At 40.8% G+C, this 21,057-nt stretch overlaps 1 protein-coding gene across 2 annotated transcripts; it reads left to right on the top strand.

The window, feature by feature from the left end:
• Window positions 1–2,800: 2,800 nt before the first annotated feature.
• On the top strand, window positions 2,801–17,885 carry PLP1 (proteolipid protein 1). Of its 2 annotated transcripts, none has more exons than XM_016133277.2 (7): window positions 2,801–2,967; window positions 11,111–11,297; window positions 11,775–12,036; window positions 13,115–13,283; window positions 13,752–13,825; window positions 14,637–14,702; window positions 15,785–17,885. In XM_016133277.2, exons 1-7 carry the CDS (start codon window positions 2,964–2,966, stop codon window positions 15,854–15,856), a joined length of 834 nt encoding a protein of 277 aa, XP_015988763.1. In that variant the 5' UTR covers window positions 2,801–2,963; the 3' UTR covers window positions 15,857–17,885. The 2 variants fall into 2 exon arrangements, with proteins under 2 accessions (XP_015988763.1, XP_015988764.1); XM_016133278.2 differs by having other exon boundaries at window positions 11,775–11,931.
• The last annotated feature ends 3,172 nt before the right edge of the window (window positions 17,886–21,057 follow it).

Below are 21,057 nucleotides of genomic sequence, written 5' to 3' on the forward strand. Positions count from 1 at the left end.
AACCAACTTTCCCAGTGGCCTTCAAGAATCAGGCGCAATGGGATCACAGAGGCAAGAGTAGAGGCAATACCCAAGTGTTTTGGAGTTATTTGTAAGAAAGCTGTACAATCAAAGCAAGTTATGGTCAAGGGGGCCCAGATCCTCTGAGGTACCATCTGAATTACATGAAGCCAACTGTTTACTAGTTTCATACAATCCTGCATTGTTCCCACAGGCACCCAATACAGGCAGCAGGCTGCTACCAAGAAGGCTGGCAGTGCCCTCTTGAGGAATCCCTGGGCACTGCCGGGGACCCAGCTGGACTCTGGGGAACATTTTGCCAAGGGCACCCAGCAGAACCATGTGGAAGCGAAACCACAGAAATAGGTGTGTGTGTGGGGGGGGGGTAAAATAAAAAGCCCCCTTGGGGGTCTGGAAAGAAACCCTATGAAGGCTATGAGAAAGGCTCAAGAAGGGTGGTGAGTGGGTGCTGAGGCACAGTGTCAGACTATAGAACAACTGCAACATACTAGATTCTGGGGAGGTGGGAACCTTAAGGCACCAGAGACAGTGAACGTGACATAGTCATCTGGCCAAACCCCTTGCCCATCCCTGGACATAAGAACAAGGTGGAGACAGGAAGATGTGCTCCATCAAGAAGTATAGAGAGAGAAAAAATAAAGAGACAGAGAAACAGATATGCAAAGAGAAACTGAGACAGAGATAGAAAAGCAGAGACACAGAGAGATTGAGACTTGGGGAGAAGACAAAGTGAGTAGTAAGGCAATAGCAACAGAAGAAAGGAGAAGAGAAATGTGTGTTAAGCAAATGTGTTTGAAAATTTGGTGTCTGTGGGTTTATTGGGAACATATCTTTTTTTTCTGAGTAGCCTAGCAGTAGCCAGACTGCTGCTGAGAATCCAGGGGCAGATTTGTGAGAGGGCTCAGCCTGAGCAATCTCCCCTGCATGCAAGTCTACCTTATCTATTCAAGCTGTGAAAAACCATCTCTCTCATCCCTAAATGAAAACCCCCAAAGTTTGGAATCAGTTTCTTCTGTCATCTAAGGAGCCGAGGGCACACATTTGGGGACTTCTTGTTCTTGGTCCATCCTCTCTTCCAGAGCTGTCCTAACAAGAACCATTTAGAAGTTAATTTTTGGCACAATCATATAACCCAGCTTCCTCAACATGTAGAGTCTATGGCTGGAGAGCAGGGTTGGTAAGGCCAGACAGGGGTCTTGGGACACTCTACCCTCAGTCGTATGGCCTTAGTGTGGTCTGCTCTGGTCTTGGTCAGCAAAAGGGGCAGCAAAAGATATAGATGTTTTAGGACTCTGAACAAACCTCCAACATTGCAGGATGCAGGACTCTGGTGGACCCATTAGGTCCTCTGCAGAAGACTCACCCTTTTCCTAACAACAGAGGCCAAGCCAGAAACAAATACAAGATCGCAGCTCAAAGAGAAAACTGTAAAACACAATCTTGCCTCTCTCCCACCACAGGAAAATTCTAGGTTCATCTCAGTACCTCCTTCCTCTCCTCTCTGACACCAAACCAAAGCCATAGGAAAAATTCGAGGGGCCCATACCTTCTTTTCCTGGAGTCTTCCAACAGATCCCCTTCCACTTCTATGCTAACCCCTTAAAGGCCTCCAATGGGAGGATATGGGCTTCAAGTTTAATAGAGTTATGCCTTTCTGAAGCTCCTGAAGGGTTAGAGAACACTAATAAACCGAGATAGACATTGGTTAAGATTCACCTCTTCTAGACAACCTTGTCAGGTTAATCCCACTTGACACTAGACACTCAAACACCTTCATAGTCTTTAAAAACAATTATTATTGGTGAGGCAGGTTTTACATATTATTTCCCTATTCTTTCTGCTTCACCATTTTTTCTTAGTGTTTCTTTCTCTGAGGCAAGAACTATATTTTCTTTCCCTTTCTCTCTCTTCATCCTCTTTGGCGCCTGCTACTTTAACCCAACCCACTCCCTGCCTCTCACTGGCCTGCCCTCAGCTCTTTGATAATACTACATTCTCAGAATGAGATATTGACTACCTGAATCTCAGATTATGTTCTTGAGTCAATTACCCTCTTTGGAAATCACCTACATCCCTAACTCTGACCTTTTTCTTTAGCCTATTCTGTGAACCTGCACAAGTCTTGCCTCATCTCCAGGTCTCTGCTGTCCTCTTGATAAAATTATAACAATTCTAGCCTCTCCAAGCATGGTAAAAATCTGTTTGTGGAATCAACAACTTGTATTTTGTCCTCATTCAGTTGGAGGATTTGGAAGAAATTGTTTTAAAATACAATTTTTTCTTCTCTATTGTGTTTCTAGAGCTGGGTTAGGGAAGGGTGCTTATTTGCCAAGGAGTTGGGGGAGGGGAAAGTGGACAGGGCCAAAGGCAGCTATGAGTGAGGGGTAGGGTCGGGGCCAGAGTTGGAAGGACTCTGGGAGATAGCATGTAGGTTTTTGATCTTGACCCCCTCACCAGAGCTATTATTTCCATGGCTTCTGGCACTTGTGCTGCCACATCCTACACCAAATAGATCCAAGGATCAATTGGAGGCTTCCAAGACCTCTTCTTTTTATTTCCAGCCCCTAACCACATTTCCAGATGTCTCTGTAGCAAAGTGAAATTCCACACAGACAGCCTTAGGGAAAAAAACAAAATTGGCAGTGAAAGGCAGAAAAAGAAGACGGATCCCTTAGAGAAGGGAGTATCCCTAAGTAGGTGGGGGCAAGGGGAGGAGATGGGGTGGGAGAGAGAAAGAGGAAAGCAGGCCTGTCCCTTTAAGGGGGTTGTCTGTCAATCAGAAAGCCCTTTTCATTGCTGGAGAAGAGGACAAAGATACTCAGAGAGAAAAAGTAAAGGACCGAAGAAGGAGACTGGAGAGACCAGGATCCTTCAAGCTGAACAAAGTCAGCCGCAAAGCAGACTAGCCAGCCGGCTACAATTGCAGTCAGAATCCCAAAGATATGGGTGAGTTTCAAAAATTTTAGCATGGAAGGCTCAAACAGGCACAGGAATGTGCGAGAGAATTTTCAACTTTGGGATTTCGGGGTTTTCAATGGTTTAAAAGAGTTGTGCTTTGGCACTTGTTTTCTTTTTAATTCCTTAGCACTCAGTTAGATTAACTCTTTCTCTGCTGTATTGAGAGTGATGCTTTATTGCCAAAGAATTCCAGCAGCATGTGGAGAGTCTCACAAGTCCTTGGAGAGAGAGCCCAGTGAGCTGGATGTGGTCATGTGTCTTCCTACCTCTTCACTTCCTTCTACCTTCTCTTTTACCCTGGTTCCCAGGCTCTGATAATGGTTGTGTCAGCTAACATCCCTGGTTCTGCTGGAAGCAACTGAGTGTTGGCTAGCCCTCAGATATACTAAATAACTGCTTGCTTGATACAAAATTTAGACCCTGTTTGGTAACAATAGGAAATTGGGGAATTGGGCAAGATGGATTCAGACTTGGCCATGACTAAGGAGGCCAATCTTAAGCTTAGGAAATGAAAATAAAGTCTTCAATGGCTTTACCATGGGGAACAGATATAAGTAGGTGTGTGTGTGTGTGTGTGTGTGTGCGCGCGCGCGCGTGCGCGTGTGTGTGTCTGTGTGCGCACATGTGTATGGGTGACCATATCTAGCAAATATCACAGACAGCCTTCCTGAGGGCATGGTCTGGATTCTAAATCTCTCCCATGAAAAGGAGGCTGCTGGGACCTCAGAGCTCTTGCTGATTTGGCTGAGTACTGAGGGCTTTGACAGGTTCTATAAACAAAGAGAGAAGCTATGAGGCCTGGTTTCTGGTAGTGCCTACTCAGAGCAAGCTGTGCAGAGCACAGAGTCTTTGTCCACACAGGATGCCACAGAGATATGTAGACGTTGCTCACATCTGGCAAAACAAGAGCAGTGGCTCAAATGCATCTTATAGGAAATGAAAATCAATTGCCCTGTGTACTCACCATCAGATGTAATACCCAGAATACTCCAGCAACATCCAGGAAGATAGGTTTCAATTCTATTAAGCTGGTGAAAGCCTTTAGGTTGTTTCATTGTGAAATGACAAGAGAGCTCCTTGCAGCATGTATTCAGGTAGGATAATTAAGAAGGTAGAGCACTGGACTAGAAGTGAACACAACCAAATTTGAATCCCACATCTGCCACATATAAACTGTGAATTTGGGCAGGTCACTGAATTATCACTTTTTCATATGGAACATGGGGACCACAATAACAGTTTTGTATACTTTCAGGGTTGTGAAAATCAAGTAATAATGATGTGAAAGTCTTTTGAAAATGGGCAACCTATCTCCATAACAATTGTAAATCATGATAATATGGATTATTATACAATGCCTTGTGTACAGGCTGACTTTTACTTTTTCCAAAGTGGTTGGGTTTTCTTTATCTGCACTTTGTGCACTGGGTAAGAATCGTTTGACCTATTGAGAGTGTCCAGGTGAGGTGAATGTTTGAGAAACTCAATTCCTGCCCAAAGTAACATCAGAAACTCTATCTAATGTCAGGACACCTGCTTGGGTAGGTTGTGAATTAAAAACAAAGAGAGAGAGAGAGGAAAAAGCAGGAACAGATAAAGTGACCACAGGGACAGTTTCCTGTTTTGGAGGCTGGATGATTTCCTCCAGGGATGATTGCCACAGATAAGGCCACAGTTGAGGTCATGTATTGGAACCCAGATCCTAGTGGTGGGTAATACTTGGGCCAGGTGTATATGACTTTTCAGTTATTCAATAACAAAATATTTCAAATATTCTGTAAATAATAGACCATCTCCAACAAAGAACTGAATTGCTACTAGTTCTGACATGGAGTGTATGGCTATTTAACAATCATAGTAGACAAATAATATCATGGAACTTGGGGCTGGAAGGAACTTGAGAAACTGAGTGAAATTGCAGTTCAGGAGTCCCTTCAACAACAGCCAGTTAAATATTCCTACAGCCTCTCCTTAATCACCTCCAGGAACAGGGAGCTGCACAAAAGGTTTATGAGGAAAATAATAGTTCATTAAACCTTGTCCCAACTTGAGAGGAGGATATTCCAAATGAGTCTTTGAGATAACAATGGAACCAGAAAATATCCAAAGAGCAGTAGCTGATTACTCTGTGCTCAGTAACACAATGCCATTACTGAATAGCAAAACGTTGGCTCCTGCTAGCTTGTTTCTGAGAACAGTGACTGTTACCCTGGTAACCAAACTGTGAAGCTTCTCTCCAAAGGTGGCTGTTTGCCCAGCAGTGTAGTTTTGGCTGGCTGAGAGTGAATGTAGCCCAGGCAAAAAAGTGACAAGGCAGAGCAGGGGTCTAGTTTTACAAAATGCCTGAATGCTAACTGAATCCCACCATGATGGCAAAAATGCCATTAGAATTCCAGGAGCTAAAAAGAAAGAAGACCCAAATCAGCACATTCACTTACTCTTAGAGACACTGACTGGAACGAACACAGATAGTCTTCCCCACTCCACCCTTCACCTTGGCCCTGCAGAGCCAGAAGAGTTATTGGAGAGCCAAGCCAACTGAAAAGTCTGCTCTGCTTCAAGGGTCTTTCATCTTGGCTCTGGGCTAGGAAAGCCAAGTTCACTCAACAACCTGACAACCAGAACTGCTCTCCCAAAACTATCTAAGTGCAACAAAGCTCAAGAAATCCCTGGGAGTTGGATGTGGGGGAAAGTATAGTTTCCAAACCCATCAAGGCAGAACCCCAGACAGGGGCATCTTTTTTCTCTTGTTGACTTTTTGTGTATTATCTTGAAGCCCCCAAAACCATACTTAGTGTTTAATTCTTGGCCTTGAAAGAAAGCAACAATAGGAATGCTCTCATTGTCCACAGAACATCAAGTCTAGCAAAAATCTAGCTAGGGCAGTGAACTAATCAAAAAGGGTCACGCCAGCCATGGCAGGCAAACAAACTTTCTTTTCCTTTCCCATTGTCAAGGTCTTTCATCAAAAGCTTAGCAAGTACTGATAAATTAATTCCTCCTTCGCTATTTTTAAATAGTCATAAGGGTGATCTCTCAGCTCTGTGTTGACCTCTGAGCTCACTGCCAGACATGACTCTGGAAAAGAGTCAGTGATGTCCCAAAGATGGTAACAAAGTTCCCCAGATCAGCTTCACACTGCAACCAAGGAGAGAGGAGACTACCCCAAGGAATAAGGTATGAAAACTGTTGTCTTTTAGCTTAGTGTCAGGTGCTTCTCTTTCACCTTTCCACATTGTGTCAGGGAGAGTTTAACAATCAAGCTTCTACCCTAGCCTCCCAATGTTTGGGCATAAATCAGTACATGTGTGCATGCGTGTGTGTTTGGGGAGGAGCAAGGAGTATAGTAAACAAGGTGTTCCAGATGTTGTTGCTATGGTGATAATAACTCCTATTCAGAGAGAAGGCTGAGATTCCTTTTGGTTTAACTCAGTCTGCATGATTTGACTATCCAGCAGTCTTGGATTCCCATGCCCCAGTGGCTGAAGGCTCTTTCTAGTCCTTGAATGTGGTATCAGTTCTGATTTCATGTAGGAAAGACAAGATTATAGACAGGGCTTTGTCTGACCAGGATAAGGCCAGAAGCAAAGTCTTTGTCTCTAATACCTCCTGATGATTGTTGTTTCACTCCTAGAACCCACCCACTGATTCCCATCCATCCCTAGTACCAGTCACGGCTGTCTTAGCATCTTGGCCCTGTCAACTGATTATAGGCCCTGATCAAGGAGTCTTCTGTTCATGGGATGAGGTTAAGGGGTGGGTTCTGGGAGGAGGGTAAAACTGTAGTGCAGATTAGAGACCTAGGGAGATGGGGCCAGTTTTTTACTCAATGAACTTGCCTGTTGTTTAGCTCTATTGTATGGGGTTCTATCTCTCCCTTTGTCAGCTGGATTTAAGGGACAGGCTGGGAATTGTTCGAGGAACAATTGGTCTCTTTCTACCATCCCATTTGATGAAAGCCCTTCCTCTTCTTCCTTTGATAAGTTCACAGACTCACAGTGAATTTCCATCATGGAGCTAGTCCTTGAGGCGTGCCCAGGGCATGGGAAAGGAGGGAGGGCTTGAGAGCTCTTGGCTTCTGCTTAAAGAGACAGTATCAGGATCAACACAGTCCCTTGGATAGACACGGATCTGGATAAAAGTCACAATGGGCCTGTCGATATTTGTCAAACTCCTGTGAAGATCATTAGTGAGACTGGCTTGAAGTTCTATCACAGATTGATTAGACCTAGTTTTGAGAATTTGTAGATAATCTAGTCAAAACCAAACATGTCTCTTTTTCTTACATTTTGCCCACAGATTTTGGTTATATACTTTTAAACATTAGATGGTAGGTAGCTTTAGCCTTTGATTCACAGACATGTTTGTTCTCAAAAAGGGTGAAAGGTCTTTGAAGAAAGGGACTGGTCCTTATAATTCCTTTTTTTCCCTCACAATATCTAGGTTGCTGCTAATGTGCTTAATAATGGCACTGAATCCACATAAAAAGAAATAAAAGGAAAACACTTTCTCTATGACCTCTCATTAAAGTCAGTTGGTTTAATCCAATTGGGTTGTATTAGGTAATATTACTACTATATAGTTCTTTTATGCCAACTCTCTATGTCCCAGGCTGTACTTAGCCCGGAAATGTGAGAATGTCTCTTAAGAAAGCCAAGGAACTTTTCCAAAATCTCTCAAAGCCTTCCGAATCACACCAATATCCCTTTAATCATAAAGTGTTCTGAAATGGGGAGCCTGTGGCTTTAAGCTCTTGTCCCTACATTCCCATGCACATTTCTTGGGCTGTGAAAAATGAAAGTGAACCCAATGAATCTTTCTCAAAATGTTATAGTTGTCTACTACTTTAATGAAGACACAATTTCTTGCATGTTATGAGTTTTTCCCAGTTGGAACCCCAAATTTGATTTTTTACTTGAACAGACTGACGAATTCTTCACTTCTGATGAACTCATGTACCCCCAGAACAAACATTTCATTTTGATTGCAAAGACATGGCTGTCTGATGCTCATGCTGATATTGTTGAACTGTTTATAGCTCAACTATCCAGGTTCGATTATTTCTGATTTCACATTAGAGATTCATTAAAACCTATGTTCTTCTTGTCCCTTGCTTTGAGTGACAATTTTCGAGCAGAAAAGGATGTGCTAAGTTATTTGAGGTCTAAGAAAATAGAATAAAAATGGGTGGAAGAAGAAAGAGGATCATTTGGTGATTCAGAGTTGCTCCCGAGGCCTAATCCTTTATTACCTAGTAAGAACACTACATATGACACTCTGGTTTTTTGGATGATGAAAAAGGATCAGATACACTAAAGAGGGTTTTCCTTCTTCTTTACAACCCTGGAAGGGGGCATCAGCTAAAGACTAGAGTGGAATTATCTGGTTAGCAAGCATTCAAGTTCCTTCACCCCTGATCACTCCTGCACCATCATTTAGCCCTTCCCAGGATGAAAAAGCTGGGTTGAGGGAGTGGGCACAGGATGTTCACTTGTTAGGATGGATGGCTCTCCTTACTCTAAACAAACAGTTTTGCCATTGTTCCCTGGGTCTAACTCCCTCTCCACCCTCAGGCCTGTGGGCCCCTGTAGAATACCAATGAGGTTCCTGAGATCTCAGAGTAAAACAAGGCTTCTTTGTCTGGAGGGCTCTGTCCAAGTGCTGACCCTGTGTTAGAGAGAGGGGGGAACAGTGGGGTCACTGACCTTCCCCTCCCTCCACCCCCAGGCTTCAGAGACCTTCTTTACTAGAAGAGTCCTAGAGTTCTGGGGGTGGGGAAGAGTTGGATATGCAGAGAAAGAAAATGGCAGCACTGGTTATTTTCAAGCTCCTTTTCATAATTTATAAGATGCAACTAGTATCTTAACCTGTTGTGAAAGAGGAAGATCAATTTCTGAAATGTTTCCAGAGAACAATGACGGATTTCAACTACTATGTCTTTCTCTCTGGTGTACACATGCATGCGTGTGCACATTTGCATGTGTACATGTGTGAATGTGCATGTGCACGTGCGCGCACACACACACACACACACACCATGGGCCAGTTCTGATGAGACACTCTTGCCAAACTCTATTGCAAAGTTCATGCTAAGTAAACTCTGCCTCCACTTAAGGCGGCACAACTAGAAATTGCTTCCAATAGAGACTGAGTTTTCTGACAGCACACACAAGGTTCTTGGAAAAGGAAATTCAAATCTGCTGCAAATGTTAACTACTTAATTTGCTTGGCTTGGACTTCCATGCCTCATCTCTGGTGTGATATATAAGAATCTTTGAGAAAGAGGCTTTTTGAGGACCAAGGAAGGGCTGTCATTTTAGGAAACAGTGGGTAATAGGACTTACTCATTCTATGGTTCTGAGAACAGAGACAAATGCCTCCACCTCAACTTTCCCATGATAGAGAAAATTTGGTCCTTCAGAATCTGTTCACGTTGATGCAGTTCAACCATGCAAATGATGAGATGGTCAAGCACTCAGGGCTAAAAAGAAATAGTATTAGTGTTAAGAGGGTCTGGCAAAGGACTCCCCTGGTCCCTGAACACTGGTATAGACAAGTGATCTTTGCATAAAAATCCAAACCTAAATATCAATATGATTTGTTTTGTTTTTATAAGAAGTCTCAACATGCTTTTCCAAAATAGCAGCTCCTCAGCATATTTGCTGATCATTTGTGTGTGCGTATATGTACATATGTACAAATAATTCATATATACATATAGTATATAAAAATACAAAAACAATTCATATATCGTAGGTATATATTATATAGGAATAGATATATAAATTCTGTGTATATGTGTGTATGTGCATATATATGTATATGTGTGCATGTATGTGTGTTTATATATATAAAAATACATATATATATAAAATATATATATTATATATAATAAAATATAATATAATATTATATATATATATATATATATATATGATCCTTTTCTGAACAGATTAACATTTTTATTTCTACTTTTTGGGGATCAGGCCAAGAGGCCAGAGGGAGCCATCCTTTCCCCATTTAGTCAGTCATCTACTTGAAAATTGTTGTTTCACTCCATGTGACACTTTAGAGCATGGGGCTGGTGCTTGGGGCACAGCTGTTCTCAGAGTCTGTGATTTCTTGTGTGTCTTTCTTGTGTGTTTCTCAGCTGGCCTGGGAATCTCAGGGACTGTTAACACTTTAGGACACCTGTTCTCCCAAGCCCTGGTGTGTTTTCATCATGCTAGAAAGACGTTTCATGCTTTGCTGACTTTATATAAAGTCTCTTTGTAGCTGTTTTGACAGAACTGTAGTGTAAGACTGAGGATGAGGACATTGGCTAAGCTGCAGTGTATTGGGGACAAATAAGCCATGCAAAATATTCAAAAATTATTAAGCCTGCCTTTTTATTACTGGAAATAACAATAGTAATTCTTTCATTACCATCTCCTGTCCTCTGCCAGTTCCCTCCTTCCCTTTGGGCTGCTTTTCACATATCTAGACTAAGAAAAATAAAGCATTCCATGAAGAACATACAATTTTCAGGAATATCCTACCTGGAATGCTCTTCAAGGCCCAAATCCTATCTGACTATACTGATATCTCTGGCCTGCACTCACTTCTTCCTGGAACTCTAAGTGCTTTAGCCCTTTGTAATCACTTCCTTGACTGCCTGGAATTGTTGAAAATATTAGGTCTACATAACTCATTCTTCTTCAGTAAACAAAATTCCCATATGGCTGGATCTGTCTTTTATTTATTCACATCTCACATAACACCTAGCACAATGTTAGGCACATAGTAGGTACTCCATAAGAGTTGATTAATGACTAAATAAATCAAACCAGAATGATAAAAAAGGAGAGAATAATTGTATAATCTCTCTGGCTTGCTACTTGAATTACTGATTATTAAAAAAAAACCCTTATTTTCTGGTAAAGATTTATTTTCAAGAAAGGAACAAAGTATGGTTTGGAGGTCAATCTCACATTTCAGAAGCCTAAAGTTCTAAATTCTCCTACTTTTGTATTTGGGGGTGACACTCTGTCCATGCATGTGAGCACAGGGCCTGACTGGTCTGGCAGTGAGGTCTGAGTGGCACGAGCTTCCTATTGTACATCCATGACTGTTTCCTGTTCTTTTTTCCTAGGCTTGTTAGAGTGCTGTGCAAGATGTCTTGTAGGGGCCCCATTTGCTTCTCTGGTGGCCACTGGATTGTGTTTCTTTGGGGTAGCACTATTCTGTGGCTGTGGACATGAAGCACTCACTGGTACAGAAAAACTAATTGAGACCTATTTCTCCAAAAACTACCAGGACTATGAGTATCTCATCAATGTGTAAGTACCTGTCATTCCACTCAAACCTCCTCTTATCCTCTCTCTCCATGTTGGAGATATAGAACTCATCAGTACCTTAATGGCTAGTGGGTGATTGGTGCAACACAAGAAGTGATTCCTGAATTTCTCCTCTGTGTGCAGATTCCACCTGTGCCACATCTGAAGCCCTAAGTGAGGGGAAAATGTCAATTTCAGAAAAATAGGGGTCTGCCTGCCCACTGCCCCCTGTCCTTGCTTTCTCTCAATGTATTCTAACTTTTGCTCAGTAAGGTTAACATTGAGTTGGAGCCTCAGCAGTAGTAGGTATGGAGAACTTGGGGAAAGCCCAATGACTGGACAGAGGAGGAACCTAGTGATCCTTCTAAAGAATCTCTATCCTTGTTTAGGTGTCCACTCAAGTGTCCACTTATGTGGGAAGGAAACTAGTTCCTCAATTAATAAGATTCCCTGGTTTCTTTTGTGGATCTGTTAATGCAGGATCCATGCCTTCCAGTATGTCATCTATGGAACTGCCTCTTTCTTCTTCCTTTATGGGGCCCTCTTGCTGGCTGAGGGCTTCTACACCACCGGTGCAGTCAGGCAGATCTTTGGCGACTACAAGACCACCATCTGCGGCAAGGGCCTGAGCGCAACGGTAACAGGGGGCCAGAAGGGGAGGGGTTCCAGAGGCCAACATCAAGCTCGTTCTTTGGAGCGGGTGTGTCATTGTTTGGGAAAATGGCTAGGACATCCCGACAAGGTGATCATCCTCAGGATTTTGTGGCAATAACAAGGGGTGGGGGACAATTGGGCGTTAGTCTGTGGCCTCACCCCCATCCAAGGCTGGGTCCTGTCCAGGAACCTGGCTTTTGAGTGAGGAAGTGTTGGCTACAGCCCAACGAGAAGGTCAGGAAGAACGTGGTGCCCAGCTGGCTTAGCCTCACCTTTAAAAAGTTCCCTAAAAATTTTCATCTCAAAATGAAAAGCATGAGTTTCTGGGATGCTTTGTACAATCAGACTATTTCTAAGCCATCTGTTGGTATCCCTTTACTTCCCTCCTAGAAGGGACCAAAACAAGAGTAGATCTGACTGCCCAAGAGTCTAAAATGCTGCCCATGAATTTGAGATATAGGTATCTGATCTGAGAGGGAAGGTGGATCATGGAAATTAAATAATTGACTTCAAGGTGGAATTCACAATATTCTGGGGTTCTACACTATTGGAGGTCCCAGAAGGAACTAGGATAAATCTGCATATTTAATACTTCATCTTTGTCTGAGGGCTATCCGTGCTTCAACTGAAACACACATTGGTTTTCAGTCTCTAGAATTAAAGGCCCTCTGGGGGCTGAACATCTGTTGGTGATGGCGATGTCTTTTGTGTCTAGCAGTTGGCTTAGAAAGGTTTTATTTTTTGGATATCAAATTCAAATCTCCTATTGGCTTTGTTCAATGACTAGGGATCAAAAGTCTGGTGACAAGAAATATTTTCTAAGCTCAGCCTGAGGCAATGAATGGCACAACTTTCTTTCAAGATCTGTTTTGATTTCTTTACACCTTATCTGCCCAAAAAATCTCCTGAAGCCTCTCTAACCCAGGGATCCTTCTCACTCCAACCTTTACCCATTCCCATCACCCTCCATCATATCTGGGGCCAGTTCTCTAGTAGATACTGCCAATGACAATTGACAGAGGTGCTCTGCTTACTAATTTTATTTTATGGAGATCTCTGGAATCTGGTTTCATGTCTGGCACATGCCACTCCAGGATCTCCCAATTCGTGTTTTGACATCTGCAGGCTAATGCTGATTTCTAACCACCCCACGTCAATTGTTTTAGTTTGTGGGCATCACCTATGCCCTGACCATTGTGTGGCTCCTGGTGTTTGCCTGCTCTGCTGTGCCCGTGTACATTTACTTCAACACCTGGACCACCTGCCAGTCTATTGCCTTCCCCAGCAAGACCTCTGCCAGTATAGGCAGCCTCTGTGCTGATGCCAGAATGTATGGTGAGTTAGTGCATGTGTACCTTGGCTCCTCAATCTCCTTATGTAAGAACTATGTATTTGGTTCTTTACGTAGGGTAAAGAGGGTGGTAATTATGAGAAAAATAAGAGTATGGAAGCCTGGATCTTAGCTTGTTAATCCCTCTTCACTGAAATTGGAACGATTTCTTCCTTTGGAAGGAAATTTCTTGGAAGCGAGGGGAGTTTTTTGGCTGCATACAATGCTCTACCCTAGTTGACTGCTGTTCGCAACCTAGTAGCAGAACGTTTCAATAACAAACTCGAAATTTCGCAACTATTCAATACAATAACCTGTTATTTTTTTGTAAATCTTTAGACAAGAGGATCCTGATTTTTAGTAGGGTCTACCTTTTCAGCCAGGATAATTAAAGATGGGCTCTGAAGGAAAATCTCTATATAGCCCCACAACTCTGTGAAGCTCACCTTAGTTGACTTGTGTGTCTTACTTAGGTGTTCTCCCATGGAATGCTTTCCCTGGCAAGGTGTGTGGCTCCAACCTTCTGTCTATATGCAAAACAGCTGAGGTGAGTGGGCCATTTGGGTTACTTTTAAAAAGAATGTTTAGTACCATACGAATTCCTACACATGGACTTCCATTTTAAGGACCACAGTTTCTCTTTGCTGGATTTTGTCTTTCACAAAATATTGGCTGAGTACACCTGAGCCAATGAACATAATGCTAAAAATATCTATATTCCTTAGAACTACATAGAAAGCTTTCCATTGCAAGATTTCCTCCCTTAAAAGAAATTTGTAGCTTTAGGTAAATATACAGCTTAATGGTAAAATCCCCCACATGAAATTTTTCTTTATTTTAGTTAAAAACCTTATCAAGAACATGGGTTGTATATACAGACATTCATGGGTTTTACAAAACACCTTCCATTTGGAACTTCTCAATCTCTTATGAGAAGTAAAAAACAGTACATCTGTAAAAAGAAAACATCGTATTGAGAACAGCTATTGTGCACAAATGAGGCAGAGGAATAAAAGCAAATCCTGAGAAAGAAGGCAGAAAATAATTTATTTGAAAACAAAATGTTGGCTTTAAATTTTGCGTTCTTAGACACAATTTTAGAAAAACAATTGATTAACATGTTTTATGAGTATTTCATGAGTATTCTGTGTTCTGGGTTCTATGGGGCTAGGTGCTATAGTTTACATAAAGGAACGGGAAGACTACACTAAGGGAAGTGACAACTTAGTTAAAGATGCAGAATTAACACAGAGAAAGAGAAAGATATCAACACATTCAGAAAGCTGCATTCATGATATATAGTGGACCATATTTTTGCTGTTGCAAGAAACAACTCTTCCCTTTGCATTTTCTTGCAGTTCCAAATGACCTTTCACCTGTTTATTGCTGCATTTGTGGGGGCTGCAGCCACACTGGTTTCGCTGGTGAGTTGTCTGTGAATGATCTTGGCAAATCAATGGTCCTGGGATAGCTGGTGTCCAGCTATGCTGAAAGGCAAAAAGATAGACTCTTTCTAACCTTGAAATGCTGCAAGGAAGCTACTCGGAAGAGACAGCAAAGTGTAGAGATTGTGCAAATTTACTTTGGGTTGGCAAGGCAGAAAAACTTCAGAAATTTGACAGGAACAAGGAAAATGTGATGAGGAGAGAGATTCATAGTCAAGAATGATATTATTTAGCATTTACAGGGCATGCAATATTGCCAGATACTTTACAGTCATATATTACAATGAATTCTCAACACATCTTCATCAGATCAATGACAAGACCACTGAAGTGTTATTCAACATGGGTTTTCCAAAGCCTGAGATTCTATATACTGTGAATAGAACTCTATCTTGGACACTCTTTAAGGGATTTAGTTACTCTCTTGAAAATATCTAACAGTATGAGGATTGTTATTATGATAATGTGATTCTATATCCAAAATCTTGCTGATGGTGTTACAATGCAGTGTCAATGTATGTTTATGGTTCAGCTTAAAAATCTAGGGTGAATGAAGTATTTCATCTGAAGTCATTGAGTAAGTGGCCAATGTTTAAGAATAAACTTGAAGAACTCCTGCCTCCTACTGCTGAAGTTTTTATAACAGAGATGAGTTGTTTCTCATTTTCTAAAATAAACTGATGTATTAAGCACAGGAGGGCTGTGATGCATAATGTGGTTTTGTGTCTACAGCAGGAACTGTGTGACTCCAGGTCACTCAGACATGTGGTTAGAATGATAGCAGAGCCCATGTATTGTTCACTTCCCTCAGTGCTAGGCCAAGCATAGGTGTAGAATAAATCCTTGTCGAGTTTGTTCTCTGGGCTTGGACCATTGAAAGGAAATGTCTCAGAGAGGATTTCTAGTCAAGTATACAGGGCTTTGTTGTTTTTTATGGAACAGGAGTTTTTTCTTTATTTAGCTATGATTTTATTTCGACCCTTCTTTGTTCCCAAAAGGATTAGAGGAGGGAGAGCTTCCTTTTCTACTTTCACTCATATTCTCCTTTCTGTTCCCTACAGCTCACCTTCATGATTGCTGCCACTTACAACTTTGCCGTCCTTAAACTCATGGGTCGAGGCACCAAGTTCTGATTGCCTATAGAAATTTCTCTTTCTCTAATAGTGAGGCTCTAACCACACAGCCTACAATACTGCATCTCCCATTTTAACTCTTTGCCTTTGCCACTTACTGGCCCTCTTCTTGACAAGTGTAACAAGAAAGGAGAGTCTTGCAGTGATTAATGTCTTTCTGTGGACTCTTCCCTCTTATGTACCTCTGTTAGTCATTTTGCTTCACAGCTGGTTCCTGCTAGAAATGGGGAATGCTTAACATGGTGACTCCACAACTGCAAGTTACAAAGAAATGGAGGCTCTAATTCGAATTTCAAGCATCTCCTGAGGACCAGGAAGCGTTTTCTTTTCAAAGGGCACTTCTACCGATGGAAACGAAATGGAGAAAAATATGCTCATGTAGAGAGAAGGGATGTACCTGGTCCCTTGTCATCTATAGGAGCCAAATATATTCTCCTTGGTGTACAAAACAGAGAACTCACTCCTATCTCCCTATTACCACTGAAGATAGAAGAAAGAAAAAGAATGACAGCAAAACAATATGAGCATTTGCCCAAATTTCCCTATTGCATCTGGGAAGGGGTCAAAGCAAGGATCTTTCACCCATAGAAAGAGAGCACTGACCCCAATGGCAAAGAACCATTTAAGCTCTAACTCAGCCAACCTAACTTATAGCATAAGAGAGCATAGTGTCTGTGTAGACAAAGGGGGCACCTGGCCTTACTCCTTGTTAGAGGAGAGAAACAGGTGCTGCCAGAATCTTCTTGAGAACAGCTACCATGACAACCCTGGGGGTTCCAAGGAGCTGAGAATAGAGAGAAACTAGCTCAGTTGAAAAAAACTGGTTTGAGCAGCAATTGTTAGTGGCTAACAGTGTAAACTGAGCCAGCCCTCTGGTAGACACAGGATAGATAACTCTTTGGATTGCATGTCTTTTTTTCTGTTAATTAGTTGTGTACTCTGGCCTTTGTTATATCTTCACAATGGTGCTCTTTTCATAGGGTATTATTCATTCAGTCATGGTGGGTGATTTGAAGATCTTGATTTGTTTCAGAATGATGCACATTTCATGTTTTCCAGTTTGTTTGTCACTTGGTTGGGGTACCAAAAAGGCCTGGAGAATGATTCTTTGAATATAATTCTTTAACAAATGGAAATTGGATGTTAAAAATCACCAGTGATATGTAAAATTGGCTAGTTCTATGCATCTATTGGGATTTTCTACAAATTACTTTGCTTTTTGAAGAAATAGAGTTGGTGACTTTGAACCTCAATTTGAATAACCTATTATTTTAAACATTGGTTGATCATTCTTTCTGGCTAGTGAGAGATGATTCGATTTAGCAATGATACCTTGTGTGTTAAAGAGTCATATTTAACATACAGATTATTCTTTCCTGGTATAGATCACATAACTGAATGTACTAGTCATCAGCTATTCAGTTGGCAAGCTTCCACAGAAAAGGAAAGGTGGAAAGAGTTTGAAACCTGAATAGCTCCCAAGTTTCAGTCTTCTATTTCTTATTTATTAACTTTGGGTTAAAAAATAAAAGGCTGATTGGTCTTTATTGAAGAGATTTTAGAGATATGACTGTAGGTGCCTCTTTTGTTGTAAAGAGTTTTTTTTGTTTGTTTTCTCCCAAAGTGGTTTCAGCAATGTTTAAGGAGATGTAAGATCTTTACAAAAATACACTTGACATTCGTTTTCAGACCAGAATACCAGATAAGCTTCCAGGCTGCATAGAGGGAGGAGATGGAAAAGGTTCTGTAAGAAACCAATCAAGATCAAGGAAAGTGAAGTAATCCATACCTTGTATTTTGTTTTGATTTAATGACATAACAAATAACCAACTCTTCCCTGAAAACCTCCCAAGCATACATACACACATATACACACAGGAAGAGAGTTAATCAACTGAAAGTGTTTCCTTCATTTCTGATATAGGATTTCAATTTTAACACACATAAAGGGTAAACTGTTAGAAACTTATCTTAAAAAATGTATTTTATAAAATTAAAGAAAATAAAATTAAGAATGTTCTCAATCAAACATTGTGTCCTTTGAGTGAATTGTTCTGTTTAACTCCACAATAGAACTCGAATAATTGTACTTTTATTGTGCCTTGTCCAAGAAACTCATTTATTTTTTGGGTCACCAGAGTCATTCTCACAAAAATTCTCTACAATAGAGTAAATAAATTGCTTTTAATTTTACATCTGGAAACACTAAGAAATAGAGGCAAAATAAATTACCCAAAGAAACCCAATAAATATATATCTGAACTTAGACTAGAACTCAGATCTTGATACCAATTCATTGTCTGTTTTAAGGTTTCTTTTCTCTTAAGTTGGGTTTTAAAGTGTTCTCCTAATTCAGGGTCAAATATGTTTACTTCTTTAATATGATAATGATGCCCAGTACTGGTGTGTTTAGGATTAAGTTATTGTCACCTTTTCTTTGAATTGTTTGAATTTTCCAATAATGAGCCCTTAATGCTTTATACGTGAATAATGCTTATCGTTTTCTGAAATGTACTGGATGAAAGATTTAATGTTGGGAGCAGAGCAAATATGGTAAGGGCAATGTAAATTTAAACAGTCTGTGGCAAGACAGTATTAAAATAAATTAGTGACACCTAATACCCTGATTGGCCAGCCCAGTAGCCCACTTGGGACATGGCATAATTTCCTGTCACAACCTGAGGCTAGAATCTGGCGCTCTTGGACAGCACTCTAACCATCATCCTAAAGAAAGCTGACTTAAAATCTGCTGTAGATTCATTGCCCTGTAGTTGAAGCTGGTAAGGAGCATGGCTAGAGAGAAAGGAAACTAGCTGGGGGCAACAAGTCAGTCATCAGTTAAGAAGCTCCATTTAAAAGTAGCTTCAATTTAATCTGATTTCTGTTTCAGCACAATTAATATTTTGCAAGCAAGTCTGGTTGGATGACTTTAAGACAAAAATAATAAAGATATGACAAGGACTTATTTTTAAACACTGGCAAACAAGGACACAGCACTATACTTTAGAGAATGGATTCAGGATGCTATAGAGTGAATGTACTTTTGCCTCAGGAGCAAGAAATCATTTCCCAAGAAAGCTGTGTCCTCCATTTGCCCTTATTTGGCTCTGCCCTCTGGGACCCATCTATGGATGGAGTTTTCAGGCTCTTAGAAGCTGAGAGCATCTCCAGTCTATTAATTGAGCCCATTGTTCTTAGCTCTCCCACACACCATAAACCTCAGTTCTCTGAACTGAAAGAGCCCTCTTTGTATTTAGACCAACCAAAGATCAAGATGCAGCAGTATAAACAAGAAACATTTTCTTACAGCATCAGTTGTGTTGCTTTTCCTATCTTCAGGGTCAGTACTGTATGCAGTTATGCAGGGCATGGATGCTGCATCTTTGGCCAGAGCAACACTTGTTCATGCATTAATTCAGTCTACAAACATTTATGGAGTTTAGGAGTGGTGTGGGTAGAAAGGTGATAAAGATATTATCTTACTTTCAAGGATGTCACTTAGCCTCAATCAGAGCAGAGAGATCTCCCAGAGTGGAGAGAAGCGGAGGCAAGAAGCAATCTTACCAGCTGACTGCATTGGGCATCTGAATTCTCCTCTCAGTATGTGGGAGAGGTGGTGGTTAAGGGCCATCACATGGCTCTGGTTCTCTCAGCCCCTGAAAAAAAACAAAACTTCAATTTACAGTCCTGACAACTTGTGACTTGCTCTCTTATGTCGCCCTGCTTTTGGCCTTACACGTGACAGCATTATGCACACACTTTCACAATGTATGTGCATGCTTTCACCCACTCAGTCATCTGAGGAGTCAGAGAGCATGCACATGGGTCAGGATTTACACAAATACAGGCTATTTATCATGGCTTTTATTTCCAACCAGGCTAAATCTTAGAAGCCCTAGAAGGGTAGGATAAGATACAAGGTACTTCTCTCTTTGAATTTCCTTACTGTGAGCACAGAATGTGTCTATTTTGACATTAACAGTTAGCTTGACGAATATTAAGTAACAAATGGAAGAAGCATTCCTTCTTGTATAAATAAATAAAAACTTGGCCTTTTCCTACATCAGTAGCAGGTAAGGAATTCAAGTCAATATCTACAATTGGGAAAGATATTCCCAGTTTACTCACTTGCTTTGAAACAAGCAACCACGTTCTGTACAAATTTTGTTGTCCTGCAAAGTTTGATGTCTGTGTTCCCATTCTGAAACTCTTTGAATTGACCTACTTTACTCCAAAGGAAAAAAAATAAGAAGTAATGAGTATTTTCTAGATTATGAAATAATCAAAGGAAATCCAATCTTAACATTTTATTCAAACCTTCGATAAATACTTATTTAACAAATTCTTTGTGCCGGCTGTTATGCTAGGTGCTGGTAATACAGCAGTGATTAAAACAGACACAATCTTTTCTCTCATAGAACTTAACTCTTTAGTTAAGTATAGTTAAGTTAAAAATGGTTAGGGAGAGAAATAGTAAGTGTGGTGAAGAATGAGACTAATGCCATTTGACAGGAAAAGTAGAAAAAATAGAATCAGGGAGAAATTGTACAGTCCCATGAGAAATAAAAGGTCAAGCAAAATAAGATGTAAGCATGAAAGTCTGTATCTAAAGAAAGAGGCTTGGCATGCTATAGTATTTAGGGTCAAAAAAAGTTAAATGGCCTTGTACTGTTTTGTTCGCCAATGCGAACAGTAAGCCAGCTCTGGGTTTCGAAGGAACTAGCTTCATTGATACTTCACGTACTTTGCGAACTCTACCTTTCAAACATGAAAAGGGAACACCACAAAGCTGAATCTGAGGGTTACAATTTAAAATTAAACAAGCCAGCTGGTATTTGAAAATGTGTAGATGGTTCTAATCCCATTTGATGACTTGAGATTACATGTAGAACTGCTTAAAAAGAGAAAGAAAGTGTGGTCCTTGCAATCAAAGCTCTCTTCCAAGCACCCAAATATACCAGATGTGAATTTTGTGGAATCTTATTTGATTTAAAATCTGAAATCAGCCCACATTAAGAACAAAAAGTGTGAACAGAAACATAAACATTCTCCTATATGCAGATGATATTATTATCACAAGGTAGGAGTGATCTTAGTAAACCAATGGCTCAGCTAATTATTGCTAGGGAAAAAATCTATTTATTTTCTGTAGCTGTTCTCAAATTCTTGTTGGTGAATAGCGTAAATAATTCCGTAGAGCA

This window comes from Rousettus aegyptiacus, unplaced genomic scaffold (genome assembly GCF_014176215.1).
Source record: "Rousettus aegyptiacus isolate mRouAeg1 unplaced genomic scaffold, mRouAeg1.p scaffold_m13_p_9, whole genome shotgun sequence".
NCBI lineage: Eukaryota > Metazoa > Chordata > Mammalia > Chiroptera > Pteropodidae > Rousettus > Rousettus aegyptiacus.

Excerpts from the sequence above, each read along its gene's own strand:
- PLP1 (XM_016133277.2), top strand. Across the intron at positions 13,826-14,636 it reads CTATATGCAAAACAGCTGAG|TTCCAAATGACCTTTCACCT; the intron begins GTGAGTGGGCCA and ends ATTTTCTTGCAG. Across the intron at positions 14,703-15,784 it reads CAGCCACACTGGTTTCGCTG|CTCACCTTCATGATTGCTGC; the intron begins GTGAGTTGTCTG and ends TGTTCCCTACAG.